The sequence below is a fragment of the Osmia lignaria genome, chromosome 12 (genome assembly GCF_051020975.1).
Source record: "Osmia lignaria lignaria isolate PbOS001 chromosome 12, iyOsmLign1, whole genome shotgun sequence".
Taxonomy (NCBI): Eukaryota; Metazoa; Arthropoda; class Insecta; order Hymenoptera; family Megachilidae; genus Osmia; species Osmia lignaria.
The window spans coordinates 4514476-4540376 of record NC_135043.1 but is presented as its reverse complement, the minus strand read 5'-3'; the positions used below and the strand labels follow the sequence as shown (position 1 = coordinate 4540376).

Below are 25901 nucleotides of genomic sequence, written 5' to 3'. Positions count from 1 at the left end.
GCCTAGGGGTATCTCTATTATTCGCGAGCGCCCAAGTCTATTCACGCGTCTTTTTCATCGAGTTAGCCATAGGTGCGCGTTGCCGGCAGGGCAAACTCTCGCACAGACTCGGGCGTGCGTATATCAGGAAGGAAGGTTAAGGTCGAGCGATAGTGGGCGCTTATTTTTAGTGATGGCACGGTGGTTCCGTCGGGGGAGAAGGGCCGGCTGACCAGACGAGATATCGTTTGCAGATGTCGAGCGGAATGGGTGCAACTGCAATGGGGATCGGCGTTAGTCACAGGCCGGGGGCCGGCGAGGGTGTAGCCGGTGGGTGCCGGCTACGCGCGCAGAGTCAGAGCCAGGCGTCCGGCTCTTCCGACAATCCGCAACAGTCATCCCAGCAGCAACAGCAGCAACAACAGCTGCAGCAACAGCAACAACAGGCGCCCTCGTCGCAGCAACAGTCGCAGCAGCAACAGCGTCAAGGATCGGGGATCGGAGGCCGTTCGAAGAAGGACAACTGTTGCCTCTGCTGGTGCTGTTGTTGTAGTTGCTCGTGGTATTACCGTTTTTTTCTATGATATGTCAAATGTAACGTCGAATTACAACCTTGTTACATCGTTGTTTCGGCTACATCAAAGGAAACACGAGATTTGTGGAGCGAGTATCTGTTAATTGCTTTTCGATAATTTTATTATCAATTATGCTACTTGAAATACGAGTCCCACAAATCTCGTAGATAGATCATTAATCCGTACTTAGAACGTTGATAGCACTTTGGCGAACAATTCTTTCGCTCTTTCACGAGGGCAAATACGTTCCGCGTATCGAAAGCTCTTCACAGACAATGGACCGGAGTCGTTACAAACGGGCGAGAATAAAGAAACGCGAATGAAAACCCGCTCGGCTTCGGCACGGCGAACGTCAACCAATCCATCGGTAAACGAACGGACACAATCGATCTTTGAACGCGTCGCGTGATAACTCGTATATCCTGCCTGCCTGACAAGCCATTATCGCGTTTCGTAATGCAATCGTCAGCGGAATGATGTCAGTCCATTGTCTTTGGAAAGCAAGCGACGACCTAATTTAACCGCGAACAGACGTACCTACGTGCGCTATTTTTTTCTGTTCCATGCCGCGCACAGGAATAAATGGTAAGCAGGACATCTGCGTTCGTCATACTTTCATTTTGCGCGACGAATTCTTTTATTATCATAAACCACCTGATTATTCCTGCAGACTACAAGTACGAATCCTCACGGTAGTCGAATTTCTTTGTCAACGAAACAGATAAACGACTCCGGGCTCGATAGATTACGGGCCAGGGAGGATTGTAAGCAGCGCAAACCCTCCGGATGCGTAACACGTATCCACCCTCGACGGATATCTAACCGGCGATAGACCGTCCTTCCGGTCGTCTTCTTCCATCCGCTTATTTATCCCAGGGCCTTTCTTCTTTCTCTTTCAGCGCCGGTTATCGGTTCTCGTGAATGTTTGCAGAATGAAACGAGCAAGTTTCCGGGATAATGAAAACACGAAGAAATACGACTCACCGGTTTTATTTTCATTTCGCTCTCCGACTAGTTTGTTGCGATTTATCGCTGCCGTATTGTGCTCCGTGCCATTTAAAAGGAACACTGTTTTTTCCATTCGCCTCGTTTTTTTCTTTTTTTCTATTTTTCCGAATACTGTTTTGTTTCCTTATCGCGCCACGATAAAGTAGCACGTTTGTTACGAAACGATAACGCGTACCTTGAGATAGGATACGGATTTCTTTGGGTTCTTTGTTCGCGATCCCAGAACACGATAGCCTTTTATAAAGAAACCGAAAATGCATCAAGAAACAAAGAAATGAAAATATGATGAGAAGCAGGACTAAAAGGTTCGATGCGATTGAATTTGCAGTCTGGCGGCAGTGGGTGGCAACTCGACGGGCGCAGGGGGTGCTGGCGACCAGGGGAAGAAGAAGGGTAACGCGGGCGTCGGCGAGCACGGGAGCGGCGTCGGCGTCGGTGGCGAGCTAGGAAGCGGAGGCGCGGGCAATGGTTTCGACGGGCTGGATGGCCTGGATGGTAACATGGAGTGCAGCCTGGAGGAGATCAGATCTTGGGGCTCCTCCTTCGACAAGTTGATGAGGAGTCCCGCGGGTCGTAAGTTCTTCAGGGAGTTCCTGGTGAGCGAGTATAGCGAAGAGAACATCGCGTTCTGGCTAGCGTGCGAGCAGCTGAAACGGGAAAGCAACCCTGAAAAGATCGAGGAAAAGGCGCGCTTCATCTACGAGCGTTACATATCCATACTCTCACCGAAAGAAGTGAGTTTCGTAGTAGGTCATTTTTAAGTAAATATATTAGGTGTACAGATTAATTCGATGCCTTCTCTTTTTTTAATTGAAAATTTATTTTTTAAAAAAATCATCATTAGATACAAGTCCTTAGAATCACTAGAGGATATTCAAATTTAAAGTAGTGATTAAGTTCAATAATTGCTAACTATTGTATTAATTACTTGAATTTTAAAATAATTAAAATCGAAAGGCACTCAACGATCCTCGACTGGGCACGTTATAATTAGAATTCAAGCACACTAAAAGTACCACCCAAATTTGATAATTGCGAACTCTCGATTGCGGGAAAGGGTTAATTTTACAGCTAATAATTTTCTTTAACCAGATCCTAATCGTTGAACAATGATTTTCAGGTGAGCCTGGACTCGCAAGTGCGCGAAATAGTGAACCGCAACATGGTGCAACCGACGCCTCACACGTTCGACGACGCCCAGCTGCAGATCTACACTCTGATGCACCGCGACTCGTACCCTCGTTTCGTGAACAGCGAGCTGTACCGGCGGGTGGCCCGTTTGAGTAGCGGGTCGAACAGCGAAGAGCACAGCGTGGGCAAGCCGAAGTGCAAGAAGGGCACCACGTAATCGCGCGTAGACGCGAACTGGGGTGGCAGCGGACCAACACCCTCCGTCTCGCAGCGGGTTCGTCGAGTCGATCGCGAGTCGTCGTCGGATCGGGATCGGGGACCGTGACGCTGGTCGATGACGAATCAAGCAAGCAGGCTGGGGTCGAGACACCCCGTTCTCTCTTCTCGAAAATATCTCGCTCGGACGCGAGTTCCTTTCACGGACAAACGAAAAGAAGAGAGAGAGATGACGATGACGATGACGAAGGAGATTTACTCTCGAAGCGACTCGCTCTTCCACGCGACGCCATATCGGGGCCACGTGAACACGCTCGCAAAGACGCGAACGTGCACGAACTTGACGATGGACTGAACAAAGTAAAATAATGTAACGAATACAAAAAAAAAATGAAAAACAAGTAAGGAGATAAAACCAAAGAAACAAAAATAACGATACTGAGAGGATGGGGAAACGAAAGGAACAAGTACGATCGCATTAGTCGCGTATATCATTGACTCTTCCTTCCAACACAATTTTTTGGTACACGCTCGTTCACGTGACATAGACGGTATAGGATCGCAACGCGGGTCGGTCGGGGATGACGTTCATCTTTCGAGGAAGTTCCTAAGTTCCATCGTCTTCAGCGACCGATCGGTCGCCGATTATCTCTCTTTCTCTCCTGTTTCAAACGAACCATCGTGTCTTTAATCTCCCTCTTCGAATTCTCTCATCTCTCTCCCTGATCTTTTCTTACTACTCTCCCAGCTATTTTCCCTCTCTCTGTCTCAATTTTTATCACCATACACCTGTCGCAGACGATTTTGGAGGAGACTGAGTCGAGGGTCTTTGCGAGTGAACCGATAGAGACACTTGGGGCACAATGAAATTTCTTCCTTTCAAATCATAATGTTCGACGATTCGTTTTTCTCCTTTTCATCGTCCGATATGGTATTGATTGTGAGTTGCATCGAGGAGAACTTATTGTGTCCCGAGTTATGGCAGCCTAGAGGGCGCTGCGGGTTTCGAGGAAAGCGAAAGCTTGTTGAGAGAAGCAATATTGGTTAATGAACCTCGTTGTTTGAGAGAAACAAGGTCTTTCTTGCTATATGCCAAGTATCGTGAAGATAAATTGATTGACAAATGGTGTTAACGACTAATTTGTCATTAATGAAACAATATAATTAAGTTATGGTACTTTCCATATATTGAGAAAATCTTGTACAGCGTTGACACGTTGTCTGCCACACCGACAAAAGGATCTCACATTTGTTAACGAATTTTATAATTAAGTTATAGATAGCTCGAACTGGAATGAAAATGATGGATGGGAGTCATTTCCAATCGAATGAAACACAATGCATTTATTTATTATTCAAGAATTAATCATTGCTGATCGATATCAAGGAATTGGCAGGAATTTATTCAATGGAGATTAGTCGAATTAACGAGTCGATCAAACGGGACAAATAAAAAGATTCATTGACACTCACGATCAGTCGACCAATAAATGTACTCAATCTTGAATCGCTAATGCGACACATCGTCGACCTCTATTTTTCGAATATTCTTCCTCGTTCTATCGACGTTCGTTTAAATATACCTGCACTGCATTAGCAATTCAAGGTTGATCCAGACAATCGAATTAGTAATTAAAACTCGGCTAATTCATCCTCTTTCGACCTCACAACAAGCTCTCTAAACGATCTCAAATCATTCACACTTTATACCGAGAGCCATCGAAACAGAAGGCTATCAAGATCGCACAAATTAAGCTCAAAATGTAACCAAAGGTCAACGAAAATTAGCGATCGATTGCGTTCGATGTGAGAACACCTTCCGTTTCTTTGCTTAACGAAATGACTAGAAGAGGAAAGGACACCGAGCGAAGAATAAAACTTGAAGCAGGGAATTTCCTTCCATTTCACGTGAAACGAAGCGAATCCTCGGGTAGGGTGCACCGAGTTACTGCCATCGTGACACACCAACAGTTAAATATCTTAATTTTCAACGTCCAAGGAGAAGAACTGAAAGAAGTATGACGGATCTAGTCAGCGTCTCGTCATTTAACGACGGTGGAGTCGATGAAAGCGAAAGGCCTAAGCGTTCGCCATTATGTTAAACGCCGAGTTACGCGATCTTTGCAAGGAATCTCCTGCGAAACGGAGACATTGAACCGATGTCCTTTCAGTTCGATCTTTAGCTATTTTAACGAAACTTGGCAGCCGCGAAGAGGAAATCAACCGTACCATCGCGTCTATCGTGTTTTATAGGAAGGAGTCAGCAATGATTCATTATTTCGCGTCTTCGTGCGTGATCATCCAGGACGTTCGACCGTGTGAACGATTAGGAAGCCGCACAAAGAGCATTGAATTTGAAATAGCAGCGGTAGGTTCCTGTTTACGCGTCCAATTCGTCAAAGTACTTAATTAGCGACGTTTCACACGATCGAGGGTTCGAAAAAATTGATCTCATCTGAAGGATCTCATGAAGAAAAAAAAAAAGAAAACCCATAAAGAAACGGATGTGTAGCGTCTACGACCCGGAAACGATACGAATTTAAAGCGTGCCTCGAACACACGCATACGATCAAACACGTGACCAGGGTTCCATTTTATCATTTAAGTGATATAGGAAATAAAACCACTTTCGCACCATTTCATCTTCACCCCTCAACTTAAAAAAGAACAGTCTAATCTTCTATCCCCTCGAAAGAAGCAAGAAAATTTATTTTATTCGTTCTTAAATCTCTGTAAAGTTTCTTCTGTCGTTCCACCCTCGACGGAGGGTTGAAATTCGTCCCTGGCCACGTGGCTGTCCTTCGAAACCGCTAGAAACTCGTCGTTCGACCACCCTTGACCCACTGACGATCCCAATATCAATTTCTTTAGATATTTTTAATATACGATATATATTCTGTGTTTCCTTCGAAAATTTCGACGTAATAATTTCTATACAATTCACGATTGACTCGGGGGTTGAAACGCGTCGACAGCGGGTTAAGGGTAGATGATGACGCGAGCTGATTGCACGAAAACGAAGAAAACCAATGTTCGTACAGTCAGTCACAGCGTTTGGCTACTGCCCTGTAGATAATATTCTAGATAGTTAACACGGAGTTGGAAGGAGGATAAAACTAATTATACATGCAAATATATGAATATACATATATATAAATATTATATATATGAGTATAAGAGGAAACCAAAAAATATATATATATTACGAATATATATGAAATCACACGTACATGTGCTACATACATATGTTCGGCATTAATTATGGTGGCAGGGTGCGAAACGGGCGTAAGAGGGAGAGAAAGAAGGGGAGAGAGTGGGTGGGAGTGATTGTACGAAAAGGTGAGAAAGAGAGACAACAGATCGTAAGATTTTTTTCATTAATTCCGTATCCTGATTCCATGCGAGGAAAAATCATAATTCGCGACTTGGTGTATTTTTCAGGGCGAACGTTTTTCGATGAGCCTCGTTGACCCCACCCCCCGGTCTCGTCACTTTCCACCCCACTTTGAACGATCGATTCAACCATGAAACACGTTCTTCTTTGCTCCGTGCATCATTTTCACATCGATGATCTTCCAACCATTGAACACATACGTACGTACAATCTTCCAAGCGGCCATTTCTCAGATCTTCTCGTTCAAACACGGGGGGGTTGTTGACAGATTTTTTACTGCGAAATATTTCTTCCTGTAATATATACATGTATTATATATGTTTTGATCCACCGATTGAGAAGTATTGATTTGGACGCGGACGAAGGGTATAAAAGAAGAGGGTGTTGTTGATGGTGCCCTTTGAGAAGGGTGGAAAGAAACGACAGAGGGGTAGCACACGTTACAAAGAAGCAAAGAGAAAGATGATGAGAAGAGGGTTGATGAAAAATATGGAAACTGGTCGAGAGCGTCATCTTCACTAATAAACGCACAATTTTTCTGAACCTTCGATCCCCTGCTTCTTTCTTCCAGGCATAACCCTTTTATAATGTCGCGGTCAAATGCGACGCGGTTTTTGTATCACCGAACGACTAATGTTTGTACCGACATGAAACCGTGGACAATTTTGTTATCCCGGATATTTAACTAAGTCTGATTTATCGATGAGTAATTCTGAGTTGAACCTGAACCCGAATCATCCGAGATACACGAATTCCCTTTCTTTCGGTTTAATCGCGAGCTGCGGAACAACGGACAATAGGCAATAAGAGAGGGAATGGAAATGTGAGGGTTAATAAATTGGTGAAAAATTATGGTTGATCCTGGACTGTTGTCACGTCTACTTGTGATTATTTTGTGATTGACTGAAATTGTGGGGATCGGTACGAAAGAGATATCAAAATATGATTCATTTTCAGTGAGATATTTATTCCACATTGGTTTCAATTTCGAGTTAAGGAAAGTATATTTTTGATTGATCGTTCGTGCTCGTTAATATTCACAATTTCAGTCGAATTTTTTATTTAAAAACTGCTTATATATTTATTGAATAATGAAGACCCAATTTTTTTTAATCATGTATTACAATTACTGATACTTATGAATTATTTTTTTAACAATTACAGGTAAGAAATGTGTCGATTCTTTTGAATCATGAGAGAAAATAATCAGGTAAGTTTTTTGCTTTCTTTAATTGCTATTCCTATCATATAATTGTTTATAATTAATCAATTACTGGCTGGATCTTTACAGAACCTGCATGTAAAAGTAGCTGCGAGTGTGTAGATTGAAAATCGATCATAAAAGTTTATTAATAGTTTGCCAAAAAGAAGTTATCTCTGATTTTTCCTTTCGCTGTCAATTTATGCAAACTTGACATCATCTAACGGGTGGGATCTTTTCGCATGATTTTATGACATAAAAGTACCGTAAAAAGTTACTTATGGTATATCAATTTAAAGCTTAAACCTTAATGAATATAATTATATAGGCGCTTCATTAATATCCTTAATAAAAAATGACTGAACTCCAATTACAATAAGCAATGACTATACCTAGCAATCTTCAGTTTCTCTCATGAATATTTTGAACATTTGCGATTGTAAATTTTGAATTTGCTTGTAGTTTATTAATTTTGTAAGATTTTATTTATTTCATTCTTTAAATTTGTAAATCACCGCTCTTTTATAAATAAACCGCATCGGTAATGGTATTGCCTTCTTTTTTTTAAGTATAGATAGAAAATTAAAGGGTTTTAATGTTTCAGTTTGTGTTAAAGTAAAAGTTTTTGTAAAATAATTAAGTTAATAAATAGAAAATGTTGTGAAAACTTAATTTTAACATGTTTTTTAAGAATAAACCTCCACGTCGATAATAGTATAGGTGGCGCCATCTAGCGGCGAACCCGGGAACTAACAAAATAGAAAATTCCATTTTTTGGCAAAACTAGAAACTTTAGGGCCTTTCCGTGGCCGCCAAATGATTCTACGTCCTCGATTACATAGGAAAAATGCCCTTACAATCAATTAAAAGCTTTAATTTAAAAAATAAGAAAAATAGGCAATTCATGGACTGCAAATTTGTCGTCCATCTAGCGGCGAAAAGGTGGAACTAACGAAATGTGAAAAACATCGTTTTTTCGCGAAATAAGGAACTTTTGGGCTTTTTCGAGGCTGCCAAATGATTCTACGACCTCGAATACATAGGAAAAATGTCTTTACAATTGATTTCAAGCATTAATTAAGAAAATAAAAAAATTAGTAATCACCTTTCCAAACTTTCAAATGCAAAAAGTCCAACCCATTTCTTTTTGGATTTATTTGAGCTTCTAGAGCTAGCAGAAGCTTCTCTAACATCAAATATTCGACTAATTATATGAAATAATGCATAAAATATTAAATAAACGTGATTTGATTATTGATAATCGACTAATTTTCGCATTTTCTTAATTAAAGCTTTAAATCAATTGTGAGGACATTTTTCCTATGTATTCGAGGTCGTAGAATCATTTGGCAGCCTCGCAAAAGCCCAAAAGTTCCTTATTTCGCCAAAAAACGATGTTTTTCACATTTCGTTAGTTCCACCTTTTCGCCGCTAGATGGACGACAAATTTGCAGTCCATGAATTGCCTATTTTTCTTATTTTTTAAATTAAAGCTTCAAATTGATTGTAAGGGCATTTTTCCTATGTATTCGAGGACGTAGAATCATTTGGCGGCCACAGAAATGCCCTAAAGTTTCTAATTTTGCCAAAAAATGGAATTTTCTATTTTGTTAGTTCCCCGGTTCGCCGTTAGATGGACGACAATTTTAAGGTCCATGAATTACCTATTTTTCTTATTTTCTTAATTACAACTTCGAATTGATTGTAAGGGCATTTTTCCTATGTATTCGAGGACGTAGAATCATTTGGCGGCAACCGGAAGGCCCTAAGGTTCCTAATTTTGCCAAAAAACGGAATTTTTTATTCTGTTAGTTTCCAAGCTCGCCGTTAGATGGCGCCACATGTACTATTATCGACGTGGGCGAGGGTTTTTCTTAAAAAACATGTAAAAATTAAGTTTTCACAACATTTTCTATTTATTAACTTAATTATTTTACAAAAACCTTTGTTTTAACACAAACTGAAACATTACAACCCTTTAATTTACAATCTAAACTTAAAAAAAAGAAGGCAATATCATTACCGATGCGGTTTATTTATAAAAGAGCGGTGATTTACAAATTTAAAGAATGAAATAAATAAAATCTTGAAAAATAAATAAACTACAAGCAAATTCAAAATTTACAATCGCAAATGTTTGAAATATTCATGAGAGAAACTGAAATTTGCTAGGTATAGTCATTGCTTACTGTAATTGGAGGTCAGCCATTTTTTATTAAGGATATTAATGAACCGCCTATATAATTATCTTCATCAAGGTTTAAGCTTTAAATTGATATTCCATAAGTACCTATTTACGGTACTTTTATGTCATAAAATCGTGCGGAATCATCCCATCCGCAAGGTGACGTTAAATCTGCAAAAATTAACAGCGAAAGGAAGAATCATTAGTAACTTCTTTTTAACGAACAATTTTATTCCAACTTAAAAATTCCAGTGTGTCTACTTTCAGAAATGTTTGACCTGTATTTTATTTAAAACAAATGAAAAATAAATTAAACTTTAAATATTGCAGGCAAATTGAAAACCACAAAAGCGCAAACATTTTAATTCCTCAGTAAATTGATTTAAACTTATCCCGGAAATTATTGAAGCAACCCAGAACCAGAAAAATGAATAGAAGAGGAAAGAGGAATGATAGTGGTTCGATTTCTAAGGAAAAGCGACCAACTGGTCGCCGATCGAAGCTGTAATTTGCTCGTCGATGGTTAATCGGCGTCGTTAAAGCCAATTTATCTAGCAATTTCGCGTGATCGGATCTACACGCGCGCTCCCATCACCGCTTGTAAATTCGTCGCGAGTAATTACTCGCACGCTGATAGGGACAAGTGCGGTACGGATAGGAACGAGTTGTAGAGGAAAGCTCGTTCGTAGCGTAGGTATTTCTTCAGCTTCGAAACCGAGCGTCACGCTTTACGTGCTCGCGAATCCTACGCGATCGCGACAGCTGCAGCTGCGACACGCTAGCTGACCAGACACTCGCGTGTTCCTCTCAGCATCCCACACAACTCGTCCTGTCTCCAAAAGAAACTCCCTTTTCTCCTTCAAAGAAAAAAGAAATTTCATTTCAAGAAAATAAAGGAAACAAATAAATGATTCATAAATTACAGGGAAAAATTCCTAATTATAAAAGTATCCCAAATATCATTTCTTAAGAAAGAACAAGCTAAGAGAAAGATTTCGAATATGCTAATTAAGATGTAGGAATATCCAGCGATAACCGCAATTTCGTGCGCGAAATTCCAGGCTCGCGTCTCACCCCCGGTGCAATTTTCATCGTTCACGGTTAAATCGTGCCACATTTCGTGGCCGACGGGGGAAGCTCGTAACCGTAACCCATAACCAGCCGTATCCATTCCCGGAGGAACCGCAAACGCGACGATGAAATCCGACGCGATACGTGCACTCCGCACACCGGTTCGCGACAAAGTATCCTCCGCGTGGTTCGAGGAAAGAGGAATCCGTCGCTGGAAACGCACGCTTCCTTTCTTCGAGATCCGCACAATGGCCGTGTCAGGTCTGATTATTTTTCAACGTGGATCAAACGCGCTGAAAGCGTGTTCCCGCGTATGTGTTCGCCAGTGCGAGCGGACTTTCTCTCCTCTTAGCCGCACTTTCCATGTGTCTTTTCAACGAAGCCAGGGTTATGCTACTGGTCAAACATTTGAGACCTTTTCAAACGCTACGACGCGCTCACCTTTACCGCGCTAGGCGCTTTGAAATTTTAATTACCGTGGATACGATCAATTAACACGTCGATTGTCACACTGGAGCTATTGAAAGTTTCATTAAGCAGTATTTTGATTTTTAACGAGTCCTATTTTCGAATCGAAATGAATTCTTTGGATTCGAATGAATAATTCAAGCTTCGAATTTGAAGAATTAGAAACGATCTTAATTACAACCGATTGGTTTAATAAGAGGATCGGTGGAGGAAAATGGAGAGAGTACGCGAAGGGAAGAGAGAGAGAGAGAGTAGAAGGCCGCGAAAACGATGTCAGCACGACGATGGGAGGGAGTTTAAGAAAGAGTTTTAACCAGCTTCGGTTTTCTCCTCTGGTCTGCGATCGCGATCGCTTCGATCGCCGCGCAACAGCAGCAGTCGGTAGCTGGATAAAGGGCTAAGGAGAAAAGGGAAAAATAACAGCTCACGAACGAACTGGCGCGGGAGAGCGGATTTTTGCGTCGAACCGTGTGTATGCGTGCGAGTCGTGACTCGCAGAAAGCATCCCTTTGTGCTCCGATAGAACTCGATGGCCTGTGAAAACTTCATTCTACTCGTAAACGGATACGGGTAGATATTTTGCTTAACAGACTCAGAAAATTTCTCTTCAAATTTAACCAACGAATGATTAGCTCTGACTGAAAGAAATCATAAGAGAAGGGGTTAAAGAAGAAAACTTGCTTTAAGGGGCTATACCAGTGTGACCGCTCTAAAATTAGGTGATTTTCGAGAATTTTTTTTTTTAAGAAATATTACATCAAATGTTTTGAAATTATAGGGATGTATTTAGTTACAAGTCGTATATCTATAATAATTTTTTGGTACAAAAATAATAAATAACAAGCGACTTATACGCTATCTTCCAGGGCTCGAAAAAAAAAAAGTTGCTCCACTGCTGCAGTGATTGCCGCCGTCTGAGTGCTTAAAATGAAAAATGACAAAGACGATGTTAAACTAGAAGCTTTTCTCCGTACCATGAACTAGGATTTTTGAAAAATATCAAAATCTGACGAAATGGCGAAGTTTTGAAGAAGTGTTTGGAATTTAGCTTCAAAAAATCGTAGTTTTTTTAATGCCAAACTGGCATTTTTCATCCAATCAAAAAAATTCTAATTCATGGCATGGCAAAACATGTACTGAACACGCTGAAGAAGTTTCGAGTCGATGCAATAATTTGTATTCGAGTTAGAGCTGCAGCAAATTTGAGAAAAACGCGATCCATCGGCGATAAGCGCGTTTCTGACATGCCAGCAGTTACTCTTTAGAACGTTGCCATTCCTAAATTATTTGAGATTCGACCTTAAAATTTTAATATGATATTCTAGAGAGTATAGACTTTCAAAAAATGCAAAAAAAAAATCGATTTTTCAAAAGTATTACACTGGTATAGCCCCTTAAGGAATATTCAAATATGGTACTTAATTATGAGGGTGCCTTTGATCACAGAAGAAGCGCTTACATATTTTCTTATTCTTCTTCTTTTTTCATGATCCCGATGTTGAAAGAAGCGATTTAGGCAAATTATCGTCGGGCACATTTTTACCCTTATGTATTTCAATTTTACGAACTGCCCGAAATTTGTTTCGAACCATCCGAGCTCGACGGGGTAATCGGATACAAGGGAAACCGGTGGAGGAATTAGCGGAGGATCGGCGCGTTTCGTGGCGCGGAGAGTTAAACGCGTTTACAGTAATTCGGGCTTACAATATGGCGAGTACCCGGGATATGCTGGCTCCTCTATAAACAGTGTTCGTTATTGCCCTCGCGGACGGCCGGATTATCGCGATTAATATCGTCGACTCTCTCGGTCGAAAACACGGCGAATCCTTTGCCGGGAAATGATAAAATAAGTTGACGCGCGAGTAAAATTCCTGCCTCCTCGTATCTCCTTTTATTTACCCGGCGGCGTTTTTCAGAAGAAGTATCAAAGTTTAAATAACAGGGTTCTTTGCCTGATTAATCGGTCAAATTGGAGAGAATGTTTTTCATCGAGATCGTACCGGCGGTTCCTGTGGTTCCATGGTGGGGTCAACGGCGGACACATCGAGGCCAGGTATTAAACGTCAGACTTAATGGGGATTATCTCGTTTCACCTTGCCTTCTATTTTCTGACTGTCCATCGATCGGCCATTTGACAGCCGGAAGATTTATCTCTTTTTAATGAAATCTTTGAGGATCCAACTGGAGCTGGTTATGGAACGATTATACACGGATGTTTTTCGAAGGAAATAGATGTAATACTTCTTACTTATCAATTTATACGTAGGTAATTAATTGGTCGAATAAATCGGTTAATTACGCTCGTTATCAAAGTAGGTTAATAATTTTAGAAAAATAGTTAGAATTCTCATTTATAAATACCACGGATGGTTTCGATATTCAATTATGACTCTCGTAAATTTTCATATTTTATAAATTACGTAAATATCCAGGGGATATAGATAACGAATTTCGGGTGATAAAATCGGCCATCGGGACACCGTGTATAATCGAGGAGATGGCCTCGGCCAGGTAGCTCTTTCCAGGCTCCGCGTATCGAGAAACGTGAGAAGCGCTATAATATAATCCGCGAACGTAAAAACTCGAAGGTCGGCTCGATAGCTGTCCTCGGTTCTGATAATGATCCGTGGAGGTTGGCTTTTAAGGAACACGAACGAAATTCCCTGGTGAACGTTCTTTATTCTCGGAATCGTGTACAGAAACACAATTCACGGGCACGGCTTTTGTTTTACGACGAGGAATCAGCCTAAAGAAATAAAGATACAATTCCCCTTTTAGATCTCGTTAATCCTACCGATATCAATCAACCCTATCTTTCAATTGCATTAAACAAACAGATGAAAAGGAACGATCGCCACCCCGTTGCAATCAGCCAGGTCGAAATCTAGCAAACTGCATCGGTGGTAAGCGTGAACGTGCTTTTATCCCAGCGATCTCAAAACGAGGCGAACGAGAGCACAGAGGGACGATAAACGCGTTCTCTCGTCAAACAGCAATTAGCTGCACCAACGGACCACGCACAGGGACCATTAACCGATGCAAAATGCATCTTCCAGTTGCATCGATTAGTGCATCCAAAAGTCTGCTAAACGAATTCCATGGAAAACGGAGTTAGAATTCATTTAGAATTTTTCTAATTAATTTCCAAAATTGATTAAATAAGAAGACACGTGTTTCCGCGGCAAGACGGGGTTAAAATCTCCATTTTGATCGAGGATCTCTACGAGTGGTACGATCGATTCTAGATCCATGGATAACGGAGTTAGAATTCATTTAGAATTTTTCTAATTAATTTCCAAAATTAATTAAATAAGAAGACACGTGTTTTCGCGGCAAGATGGGGTAAAAATCTCCGTTTCGATCGAGGATCTCTACAAGTGGTACGATCGATTCCGGGTCCATGGAAAACGGAGTTAGAATTCATTTAGAATTTTTCTAATTAATTTCCAGAATTGATTAAATAAGAAGACACGTGTTCCCGCGGCGAGATGGGGTAAAAATCTCCGTTTTGATCGAGGATCTCTACGAATGATACACTCGATTCCGGGTCTATGGCAAACGGAGTTAGAATTCATTTAGAATTTTTCTAATTAATTTCCAGAATTGATTAAATAAGAAGACACGTGTTCCCGCGGCGAGATGGGGTAAAAATCTCCGTTTTGATCGAGGATCTCTACAAGTAGTACGATCGATTCCGGGTCCATGGAAAACGGAGTTAGAATGCATTTAGAATTTTTCTAATTAATTTCCAAAATTAATTAAATTAGAAGACACGTGTTTTCGCGGCAGGACAGGGTAAAAATCTCCGTTTCGATCGAGGATCTCTACAAGTAGTACGATCGATTCCGGGTCTCTTACGGTAGCGGCGCGGCCTTCGCGAGATCCCGCGTCACGATACGTCGCGCCGCTAGAAATCGAGGTCGTTTTTGAGATCGGACCTGGTCCGCTCGAGCCGGCGACCAACGGATACGCGTATCGCGAACCGATCGACAGATACCTCTCGACGAATTGAGAAGCGTGTTTCTGGTAAACCTGGACGGATTTACGAGCCTGGCGTTGCGGATGAAATTATTTGGTGCCGCGTGGATCTCCTTCGAAAATTATTTTCAATTAAAAATTAGAGAAAACTTGACTGGGTGCTACGAGATTCTTATTGGCATTAGTTATCGACTAGCGTCCCTTTTAATACAGATTAATTTCATTTCCAGAGGCGAAGTATTTGCCAAGCATTGGCGCCACATCCGCCACGCCCTGTAATTACGCTGCTCGCACCGGCACGGCTCGTTAGTGGAACCCTTCGGATCAACCGGAATATCCGGGGATGCAGTCTTACTTCTTCAAATCTCAACCGAAGGTACAAAGTAAAAGACTTATATTTCGAAAGTTGTTCCTTTTCAGAGACAAGTTCTAATCCTTCCAAAGTATCGAACAAGGGTTTCAACCCCTTGATTTTCTAACACGTTCCTTAAGCTTCACGATCTGGTGCACGCGCAACCAGCATAGAGGACGCGTGTTCACCGTGATCTTCCTTTCTCCGCGTCTCTGCGGCTCGAAAAGTCGCCGGAAGGCCGTCGGCAGGGAAGAAGACAGGGCGTGGTCGCGATCTCCCGCGCCGCGAAACGCGTTTATTTGATCGAGAAATTTCTCCTCTCTTCGCCCCTCCATACATCTATCCTTCTCTCTTTCTACCCTTCTTTCATCTCCCTCTCTCATCCCTCCCCATTTGCCTCCCAACGTTTCACTCCTCGTCCATGCGACTCTCTTTTTCTCTCCTCTTGCTCTCCCTTTCCGTCGTGCTTCATCCTTGTCCCCGGTACCAACGGAGCCTCCAGTCTTTTTCATCCTCTTTTCTATGATTTTGCAGTGGATAACTAGATAAAAGATTATAGAAAATCGTGTTCAGAATTTAGTAGGGAATAACAGATCAGACGAGGGTGCAAAGGGATGAAACAGCACCCATTGGTATTTACTGTTTGAAAATAATTTCACTTGCAATTATAAATATTTTGCTTTCTGATTATTTAAAAAGGAACTACTGAAAATAATATGTAATTGTTTTAAATGATTTTTAAACGTTGCTTTTTAGACGACACTCTATATGTTGGTTTTGATACAGAAAAGGGTTGAACAGCCTTTCGTCGTCCTTGAGGATGAAAATCCGTATGAAAAATGGCGCGGGAATGCGCGCACCTGTTTCCCGGAGATATCGAAAAGAGAAGAAACCTTGCTGCATTTCCAGACGATACAACATTATCGCGTGATAGCATCGTTGCTTGTTTTAATATCATTACTTGAAGGAGAACGAACCAGAGAAAAGAGAAAAGTAGAATACCGAGGAAAAAAGGATACAGTGTTCGTTTGATATGAAAAGAGAATATGATGAGAGTAGAGCGGATCGTGTATTTGAAATTTGAAAATTTCTCAATCTCCACGCCAATGCAGCTCCTCCTTTCGCCATCCTTGAGACTCTCGTTCGCTTCTCTGTTTCTTTTCGCGCACGCTTAATGAAAGTTCGGGATCTCCTTGAGTTTCGTTTCCGAATCACCCTCCACTCAGCGAGAAACTTGGTCCAGTTTTTACCTGCGCATAGAAGCAGCAATTCTTAAAGAAAATAATGAAATAATTGCTATTATCAAGTTGAATACCGTGGAAGTTGGTTGAAAATATTTTTCAAACAAAAAGGAACGTAACGGGAGGGTGAGAGTTTCGTTTAAAAATTTCAACCGGAAATGTTACTCGTTCTAACACGATTTCTCGAGCCTCCTCCATTAAACAAAATCATAAGTTTGATCAATATTCAGACACTTATTATGATTGAACGTCTATTATTTTTTCATCAGCCAACAGATTCCCGATCGCCAACTACATGGAGAAAAGGTCATAGCTGTCGGTTCGATTGAATGGAAATTCTCCATTGATAGTCGACCTTCGCTGGTGAGATCGTTCTATCAGCGGCGAACCATGACGCGTGCCCGCCGCTTATTTACGAGCCCTTGTCACGGCTCTCCGTGACAAATTTTCGGCTGATTGGAATTTTCAACGCGTCGGCTTGTTTCGCGTTCGTTACTCGAGGAAATCGTTCTTATCGTCGATCGTGATCGCTTGATCGAGTCCTTCGCGTCGATACCAGTGATAAAGGGGACTCGTGGAACGAACACGTGTCAATGTGTCAATACGCGTGGGTGCTGTTAAGTATCGAGAAGGTAACCCTGGAAGTGGAATCGTAAAGCATTGCACGCTGAGAGTTTCAACGGCGAAGTAGATCTTGAAACTCACAGTTACCGTCGAAAAGGTCACTTCGAACCCTTTTAATTAACACGTTCATCCTCGCGGGAATGATCGATGAATAAAAACCTTCCCAAGTTACGCGTTGAAAGAACGAGGAAATCTGAAAGAAAACAGAAATCCGTACACCTGCGACTCGATTCGAAGCAACGAGAATGACTTGGTATCATTTTCACCGGGCCAAGTTGCTCCGTAAAACAGCCCCCTCGGGAAATCGCTGGCCGTCTCCTAATGGTGTTCCCTCCGTTCTCGGCGATCTCCTTGGAGATCTTCCAGCGAGATAACTTTAACTTTCTGATTGCGAGAGAAGCAGAGAGAGAGAACGAAAACATGACACTTTCTAATCCTCGATGATAGTGGAACGCGACCTCAAACGATACGGAGACAGTTTCGATTCTTTTACAAACTTCCCATTGTAGATTCATCGGCGCGTCCTCTGTAGCTGATCTTGAATTCTTAAATTGGACCGGAGCAATTAACGAGCGGGGGGAGGAAAAAAGGATTCATCGGGTACCGGGATAGCGCGGTCGTTTGTCCGAACGGAAGCGGAATCCGCGTCGATCCTCTGGATGGATGGTCGGCTCGGCGAGCGGAGAATTTCATTGAACAGTTCTTTGCCCGAGGCCGATCCGGCCGAGCCGTAATAGGCAGGAAAATGTCTGCAGGACGCGGCAGGATATGGCAAGTGGAGCTACTCAATTCGCTGAACTGGTCTGGCGTGTGCTACCGCGGAATCGGTCGCAGCTGACGTTGAATGCCTAAGTCGAAGTTTTTCCGTCAGGCGTGTAAGCGAGCAGACCAGAGTCAACAACCTTCGGGTCCCTGGTGCCCTAAGTCCCGTCTGTGTGGATACGCATACCTACGCGTTCAAGATCACCAGTTCATTTGCTGGTTGAAACGATTTCCAAACGACATTGCGCATCGAGATGTCAATTTTAAAAAGGAGACATTATTTTAAAAATCTTTCACGTTTCATTTTAAATGGATCTATAGCTGTGTAAATGAATTTTTTCTTCTTTCAATTTGAAACTCCAACGATCAGAAAGTTATCGAGGTACAAGTTCAACGACTACGCAGGCAGATTGAATTTCCAGTTTTAAATGGCCGGCGAATCGAGTCGGTTTGGAGGTCGAAACGATTCCTGGGACCGATAGCGGTCAATGAAATTCCGCGGCTCGAACGCATGCATCGTGGAGCGACGAGAAGGAGATCGCCAGTCACGACATTCCTGGAGCTACGCGGCGCGCGTTGGCGAAAGCCGCTCGCCGCTCGCGAAATGGAAAGGGACACACCCATGCATACCTCATTACGGGAAATCTCTTTGCAACCGGGAATCCCTGGCATCCGAAAACTGTATCGAAAGCACTCCCGAGGAATTCGCGTTTCGAACGTGCTTAACGAACTCCCATATCAACCCGTAACAAGTCAGCTTCTATCCGCTCAAAGTTAAGAAAAATGTGTCAATTTTACAATAGAAACACTAGTCCAAATTATCATCCTCGAGTCATTTCAAAGTTATTTCAAGAAGAATGATAAAAATTGTTTGAATACCGTTTACTTTTAACTGAATATGCCTACCGGGGCTACCAAAACCGGTGGGGCGGTCAGGGCGCCCCAGACGCCCTTGTACGCGGCCCGAGGAGAAACCGACGCCGGCTGGGACCTCCGGGTCCCTTACATCCTTATATCACTTATATTCCTGCTTATACCCCTGTGTCTCTTATGGGAGCTCCTCGGAGCCCTCGCTCCGGACGCCTGCGACCCCGTTTTTCTGTAATTTGGCGGGTCGCCCTCTTCGTCCTCCTCCACGTTCCTCCGCGTCAGGAGCAACGATTCTAATATGAAAATAGCTCAGCTGCCTCCTCGCAGAAGGAAGCAAATGCATTCCACGAGCAATTGCCAGCGATGAGAGATCCTCCCCCAGTGCGACCACCAGATGCCACCGCTTTGCGCTTAATTAAGCATAATTAATTATTTTGACGACCAGCTTTCGAATCGAGTTCATTATTCATTTCGCTTTAGCGACTATTTATTTCTCCTAATCTCATCTGGAGGGTGTCTGATAGTCCCTAAATCATGACCCCTGGAAGACAAAGGCATATCCACTCTTTTGTATCTGTAGTCACTGCGTCCAGTGTGGGTTACCGCACACTACGAGCAAAGTGAAAGAATTTCAAATGATGATTGGTCATTGCGGTGGCCAATGGGTCCCCGACTTGTCGACTGGTAGGTAGGCGCTCGCCGTCGCGAGTACTGGCGCCGCCTCCTGGTGCATCCAGCTATCAAACTGCAAAGAATCGCGTTACGCGACGCTCGTAAACGACGCCTGAATCACTTGAACCGCGTCTCGCTACGCTAAATCTATAACCATTGTTTCATGGTTGATTACAACCAACGACACCACTTACAATTTATCTTGAAGGGTATCATTTTAATTAAGCAAGATGATTTTAAATTGAATCAATTGATTTATTAATCACTGGATCCTATGATTTATTAATCAGAAAATTCTCAGTCTAACTGTAACTCCGGTCGCCAACGCAGCATCCTCGTAATTATTCATACTTCTTCGTGTACTTTTTTTCTCCCCAAGTACCAGCAACATTTTCACCAATTCGCGCAGCAATAATTTACCGAGAAATTATCAGTACCTCGTTCGCTCGTTCGAGGGACCTGTCTCATTTGCAAGCACCCCGGGGGCAGGCTTGTTTCGACTCCGGTTAACGCAGAGAGGAAGGAAAAAAACGAACGTCCTGAACGAAGAAGCCGAAGATCTATTAAGTAGTACTCACTTGGATGTCATTGGTCATTGGTAACGGGCCGGCAAGCAACTTCTTCCCTCTCGTCGCTCGCCTCGCTGTTCTTTTCTTGTCCGAAGAATATCGCTACAAGAGTATTTACTTCTAGCAATTCTGCCGATACCGATACGAGACCGGTGTACCGTTAAACGCGATATCAACCTGCTGCCTAGTGGATTGTCGCGACAACCCACGATCTTCAGGGAATCGTCGGAACAATGCGACTCGGCAACGAACAAGACGATAAATCGATGATACTGGATAATTTCAGGTAACGGGAAAGTACGACCTATGTTAGCACGGGAAATTCTAATGAAAATTTGCAATAGATGCCCCGAAATTTCTGAAAGCATCTCCGATCCACGTGCTGTACAGCAGAGAATCGAGCTCAGCGTAGCGAGCGTGAACCGATGACGGCCGGCGATACCGGAACGTACACTGTAGCTCGGGCTAACGGGGGCCCGGCCTGTAATTTCATTTGTCGAGATCCTATCGTCGGAATTTATACGGTCGACCGGTGAAAATACGTCGTGGAAACCGATAAAACGGTCGGCCGTGCAACGCGCGGCTATAATAGAGCCACGCGGGCGACGTTTCCCGTTGCTGCCGTTCGTGTCAAGACGGACTGGCAGCCTCGGAACTATCGATAATTATTTATCGCACGATCCTGAATGATGGTCACGTACGCGTATCCCTGGACAGGATCGCGATGCATCGGTATTCGGTGTATTACAAGCAACGATACGCCCGCCACGAATTACAAGCTACCGATCCGCGCGGAGGCCCCGAGCGAATCGCGTGACGATTCTTCGAGGAAATTGCCGATGAATTTTCCGTTCGGAATTGGGAGAAATCGATGATGATTACCGGGAACCGTTGGTCAATTGCTCTGTGATTTTTGAATGCAATTACACGGCGATAAAACTGGGTGTTAATTGGCACCAATTTCACCAGCAATCATACCCGCTGTTGCTGAGAAACTTTGTTGTGCCTGTATTTGCAGAAATACTGGTGGATGTTGGTCAGTTTATAAATAGCGAATTTCTTCGTCGTCCAATAGAACTTGAACTTTATCGTCGCGAGGATAGTAGACTTTAGAAGAACAACGGCCTAACGACGGGACAATAACTGTTGGCAAGGGCTCGTAGCCTCGAAAGCTCTTCGCTCGAATCTCGTTCAATCACCGGTAACGTCTCTCATAGGTGGCTGTATCGCGTTGAACGGACAGGAAACGGGTGAAAAATGGCGCGAGTTAAAATCAGGATGCTCGAACGAAGCACGTAGCCGGTTGTAAGGTGACAGAACAATTTCGTTCGGAACGAGGCGTCGTTCCGATAAATAATTACCGATGCTTAGCCGCGTCCTAAAACAGCGTTCCCATCGTCGAACGAACGCCATTACGCGGTCCCGAGCGACGATAGCAAAGTTGTACGAGGCCATATTCACCGACATCGAGCGTATAAATACGAACACCAGCCTCGATCCGTTTCGTTAAAAGCATCCTGTCGTTATTCCGTCCGTGGCTCTGGTTCACGGTGACGATCGTCTTCCTCTAACAGAGGGGGATCGCTTAATTCGGAACCTGCTTCGTACCCGGCTGATGGAACGGCCTGGTGAAAACGTTCGGCCACTTAATTTCAACCGCGAATGCGTTTAACTACCATCGTGTTAAATAAACGGCTATACGGGGGGATGATCGTGGAATAATTGTGTTAATTAACGTTTATCGCGCGACCAAGGTGATTCATTTTTGCTGATAGAATCAACGAGATATCAAAGGATAACAAACGCTGATTTACAGTAGGGACTTTAAAAATTTCTAAGAATTCCCAAAATTCCTAATTTCGTAATACAAAGTGATTCGATTGCTATGTCATTAGCAAGCAGCGTTTAATAGCACAACGCCTCGGGCAACGAATCGCATACCAATAGATTAGCCGTACACGTGTAGATCTTAGCAAGTTGTTTTACACGCAGCATCTGCGAAATCGGCTATGAATCGTAACCGATCTTTCTCGCCGACCGGTTCGCAGGTCAACTATGAATCCCTTAAGGCTGATCCGCCATTACCCATACGATCGAGCTAATTTATGAATTATGAATGGACGAGCGAGCTGGTGCCGTCACGAGGAACTCGGTCGAAATGGAAAATCGGTTTAAACGGTGCTAGGCGAAACCGGGAGATAAATGATTCCTCAGCTTGTCCGTAATGAGGCTTCCTTGTCGCGTGACGTTTTTTGCTCCAAGTCGGATGATTTAACACCGACGATCAGGAGGAACTGTTCCGGTGACGTTCCAGGGTGGCCTGATCGTCGTTCACCGACGGCTGCTACTTCGTTTGCGAATGATCGATCGAGGACCAGCCTTTCGTTCAGCTGAAATTTAAATTATTAACTGAGCAAAATTAATGAACCGGGTATTTAGTCAAATAAATATCTTTTTTGTAATATAATTGTACGAAAGAAAAATTCAATATTTTGTGAATTAATTTTATAATTATTATTCTTTGATTGTAAAATGTTTCGGAAGCCACGTTTGCATAAACAAAGTACAAAGAACCGGATTTCACGGTGAACACAGAGAAAGGATATCGTCGATCACAGCGTTGTTCAACTACCGACAGTTCGACAATCCACTGGAATCCATAATTATCCATTGACGCGTGGAAAATTACACGCGTTGCCTGACGTGCAATCGATCGAACAGCGTTACATCGATCGTTTCGTACAATACACAATGACGTTGCGTTGCCTCTCCGTTTCAGAATAAACAGCTGATTGTTCGACGCGCGAGATGTAGATGAGATCGATAAACGTTTAGAGGAATGTGGAACGCTGAATAGATCGCTCTTAGATCGTTTGCGGTTAGTCGAGATCGGATCGATATTCCAGGGACGAATGTAAAGGTTTCATTAATCTCTGCGGTTTTTACCGCGGCTGCCAATGAATGGTAAGTGAAATATCATGGGTATAACAATGGGACTTTGTGCAAATGGAAAGTGTTTCAATTCTTTTAAGTTAAATTGAAATTTAATTAAAATACTCTGATTGAAAGATGATAAATATTCAAATTCAAGGGATCTATGTATTTATGAAAAATTGAAAGGATCTTTTTGAATATTAAAGAATAGGCAGTTTAGACTGAACGAGCAGTCGATCTCGATCGGTTATGCGGTAAGTTGTAACGAATGCGAATGAACGTTTATCGGCACCGACTGAATCTCTGTTTTCTTATTAGCCGGGCAATTTGAACCGGATAATAGTCGACGGTTAATAAAGCACGCGTAATGAAGCCTTCAGACTATGACAGCCGGAATCAGTCAAGGGAAAATCAAATCGAATCGCGTTAGGTGAACGCTGGTAAATCGATCAATCACCATCGGAGACAAGCGAACACTGTTAAGGCGGTATTCCGAACGCTTTATCCTACCCTCGGAAGGAAATATCGACGACTATTCCAATGAAATTGAACGTTACTTTCTGTTGTGTAATATCTTCCATGAAATTATTATGGGAAGAATGATTAGAGAAAACGCAAATGTATCATTCGCCTATCTATTTCTGTTGGAAATAACAGGTACTTCTACAAATCACTTTTAATTCCAAACAAATAACCATATATCATGATACTAGATGCTCGAAAAATGAAAAATTGATAGCTGCAGTAAATTCGGAGAACAAATAACATAAAATTGGCTTATTTTCTATGAACCGAAGAAAATGCCCACTTCCCAAATTCCCTTTAACGAAGAAGCAAAATTTCTATTAGAATCGTTACACTTCCTTCCTTCCAAAGGTTCGTTATAAAAGCTTAGCAAAAAATCTTCAACAAAGAACAGAACTTCCTAGAAACGAACGTCCCACTTGCTCCTGGTCCCGAAAACGGAAGCGTCCGGCGCTTCATCATCCCCTAACCGAAAGTTCGCCGCGTTTTACGACCGTCTTCAGAAATAATCGTTAAATGTCGCGGGACGTAACCGTCGCCGGATCGGTCGAAATCTCGAGGCCAACTGCCAGGTGATTTTTCTTCTTCATTCTTCGTCACCGCGAGGCACGCTTATCGAACGCTTCCGTTCTCGTTGTCCACTGGCCAGTATGCTGTCCGGTTCGTCCGGTTTTTCCCATGCTCTCGCGTAATCCTTGCCAACGCATACAGTAATATCTGTTGGACGAATTTCGAACGGTTTCCTCAGTCCATTGTCGTCAGCATCGTTGACCGTTTACCATTAGAAACCATCGTGAAGAACTCCCGCGAAAATCAGGTTTTCGTTCCCACAGAATCAGAGAAGAGAGAGAGAGGGAATAGAAGAAAAAGCAACGAGTAAAGTCGCGCAACCCCTAACGCTATCGATGGTCATCCCTTAAGGACGCGGCTGGACAGAGGTGTGGTCACTGTCCCTTCTCGTGTCACCCTTAAAAAATGAAACTCCCCTTTCTCTAACACCATCGACAGGTTGTCGTGGATCTTCTGCCCGCTTTACGGAACCGGCTCACCCATGAAACCATCCCCTTGCTCGCGTTTATTGTCCAGAAACCGGATTTCGATGGACACCGACGACGGTGGACGGTGAGGATGGACAGAGGGCAGCGATGGGGTAAGGGCAAGTGGCGAGTTGAGAAATTTTCGGGGATGCCTCCGTGTGATCGCAGTGCGAAGGGATGGTTTAGAGAAGGGTTGCTTATGGAAAGAAATTGAAATGGTTCCTTAAAGAAGTATCAGGGTTTTAAATCAGGGTTGGAGTATGACGAAATTAGATTTATATTTGGAAGATTGAAAATGTGGACTTTGAATTTTTTTAAGAATCCGTCCGGAAAGTCGGCGACGCACGGTGTTGATATCTGATAAGAGTAAAATTTCAATTTTGCCCTCCGCTCATACTATTCAATTTTCATCCCCTATTTATATAGAAGAATCTTTTTATATCTTTGATGCCCGGTACAATTGCGTGCTAGGAATATTCCTATTATAAATCATAGTAATTCGCTCTTTCTTGTTGCAGGTTCCCCTTTCTCATACCCTGCGAGGTGAAAAGTTTGACCCTCGGTCAGGGCAGTGAAGCACCATGCGAGGACACTACGTATCAGGTATTGTCGAAAACCGGATTTCGTTGACGATGGACAGTCAGCGATGATGTATGCGAATGGTTTGCGCATTAGAGTCTCCAGGGGGGTTGGAACCCTGTTCTCTATAATTATTATCGGTCACCCTTGAAGAATCGAGATTCTAAAGATACATAACTAAACTAAAAACTTTATTTGAAATCAATCCAAAGATCTGGCTAAATAATCATTTCCCTTAAGTGATTTTAAATCATTTAAATGATTTTGTTAATTCCGAGCATGAAGATCAAGATCACCTCGAAGTTGGTACCAGCGGCACCCCGATACTGGCTAAGCGGCGTGTTCACGAGGAGGGTGAGGATAGATCGGACACGATCGCGTCAGGTATTGTCGAAAACCGGATTCCTGGGTCAGGATGGGCATCATCGTTAATGTATGCGGATGGGCATTGCGCGCGTACGTGGAAAAGGGGTTGCCGTGAGTGTTCCCTCTCTCACGGGACGAGGACGTAACAAACCGGGGGCTGACCA

The 25901-nt window shown here is 42.9% G+C and overlaps 2 protein-coding genes across 6 annotated transcripts in view; one reads left to right on the top strand and one right to left on the bottom strand.

Moving 5' to 3' along the window:
* Dhit (regulator of G protein signaling double hit) overlaps positions 1–5410 on the top strand; it is a 48411-nt gene extending 43001 nt beyond the window's left edge. For 2 of the 5 annotated variants that reach the window (XM_076691109.1, XM_034320962.2), the window contains 3 exons: positions 234–541; positions 1891–2296; positions 2683–5410. In XM_076691109.1, coding sequence (XP_076547224.1) covers positions 234–541; positions 1891–2296; positions 2683–2910 — 942 coding nt within the window. In that variant the 3' untranslated portion in view covers positions 2911–5410. The remainder of the gene's footprint in view (positions 1–233; positions 542–1890; positions 2297–2682) is intronic. The other 3 variants (XM_034320967.2, XM_034320966.2, XM_034320965.2) reach the window with 2 other exon arrangements.
* Positions 5411–9677: 4267 nt separating this feature from the next.
* LOC117602984 (uncharacterized) overlaps positions 9678–25901 on the bottom strand; it is a gene marked incomplete at its 5' end in the record, with an annotated part of 75906 nt that continues 59682 nt past the window's right edge. The window contains 2 exon segments of the mRNA XM_076691273.1: positions 9678–16099; positions 16578–16808.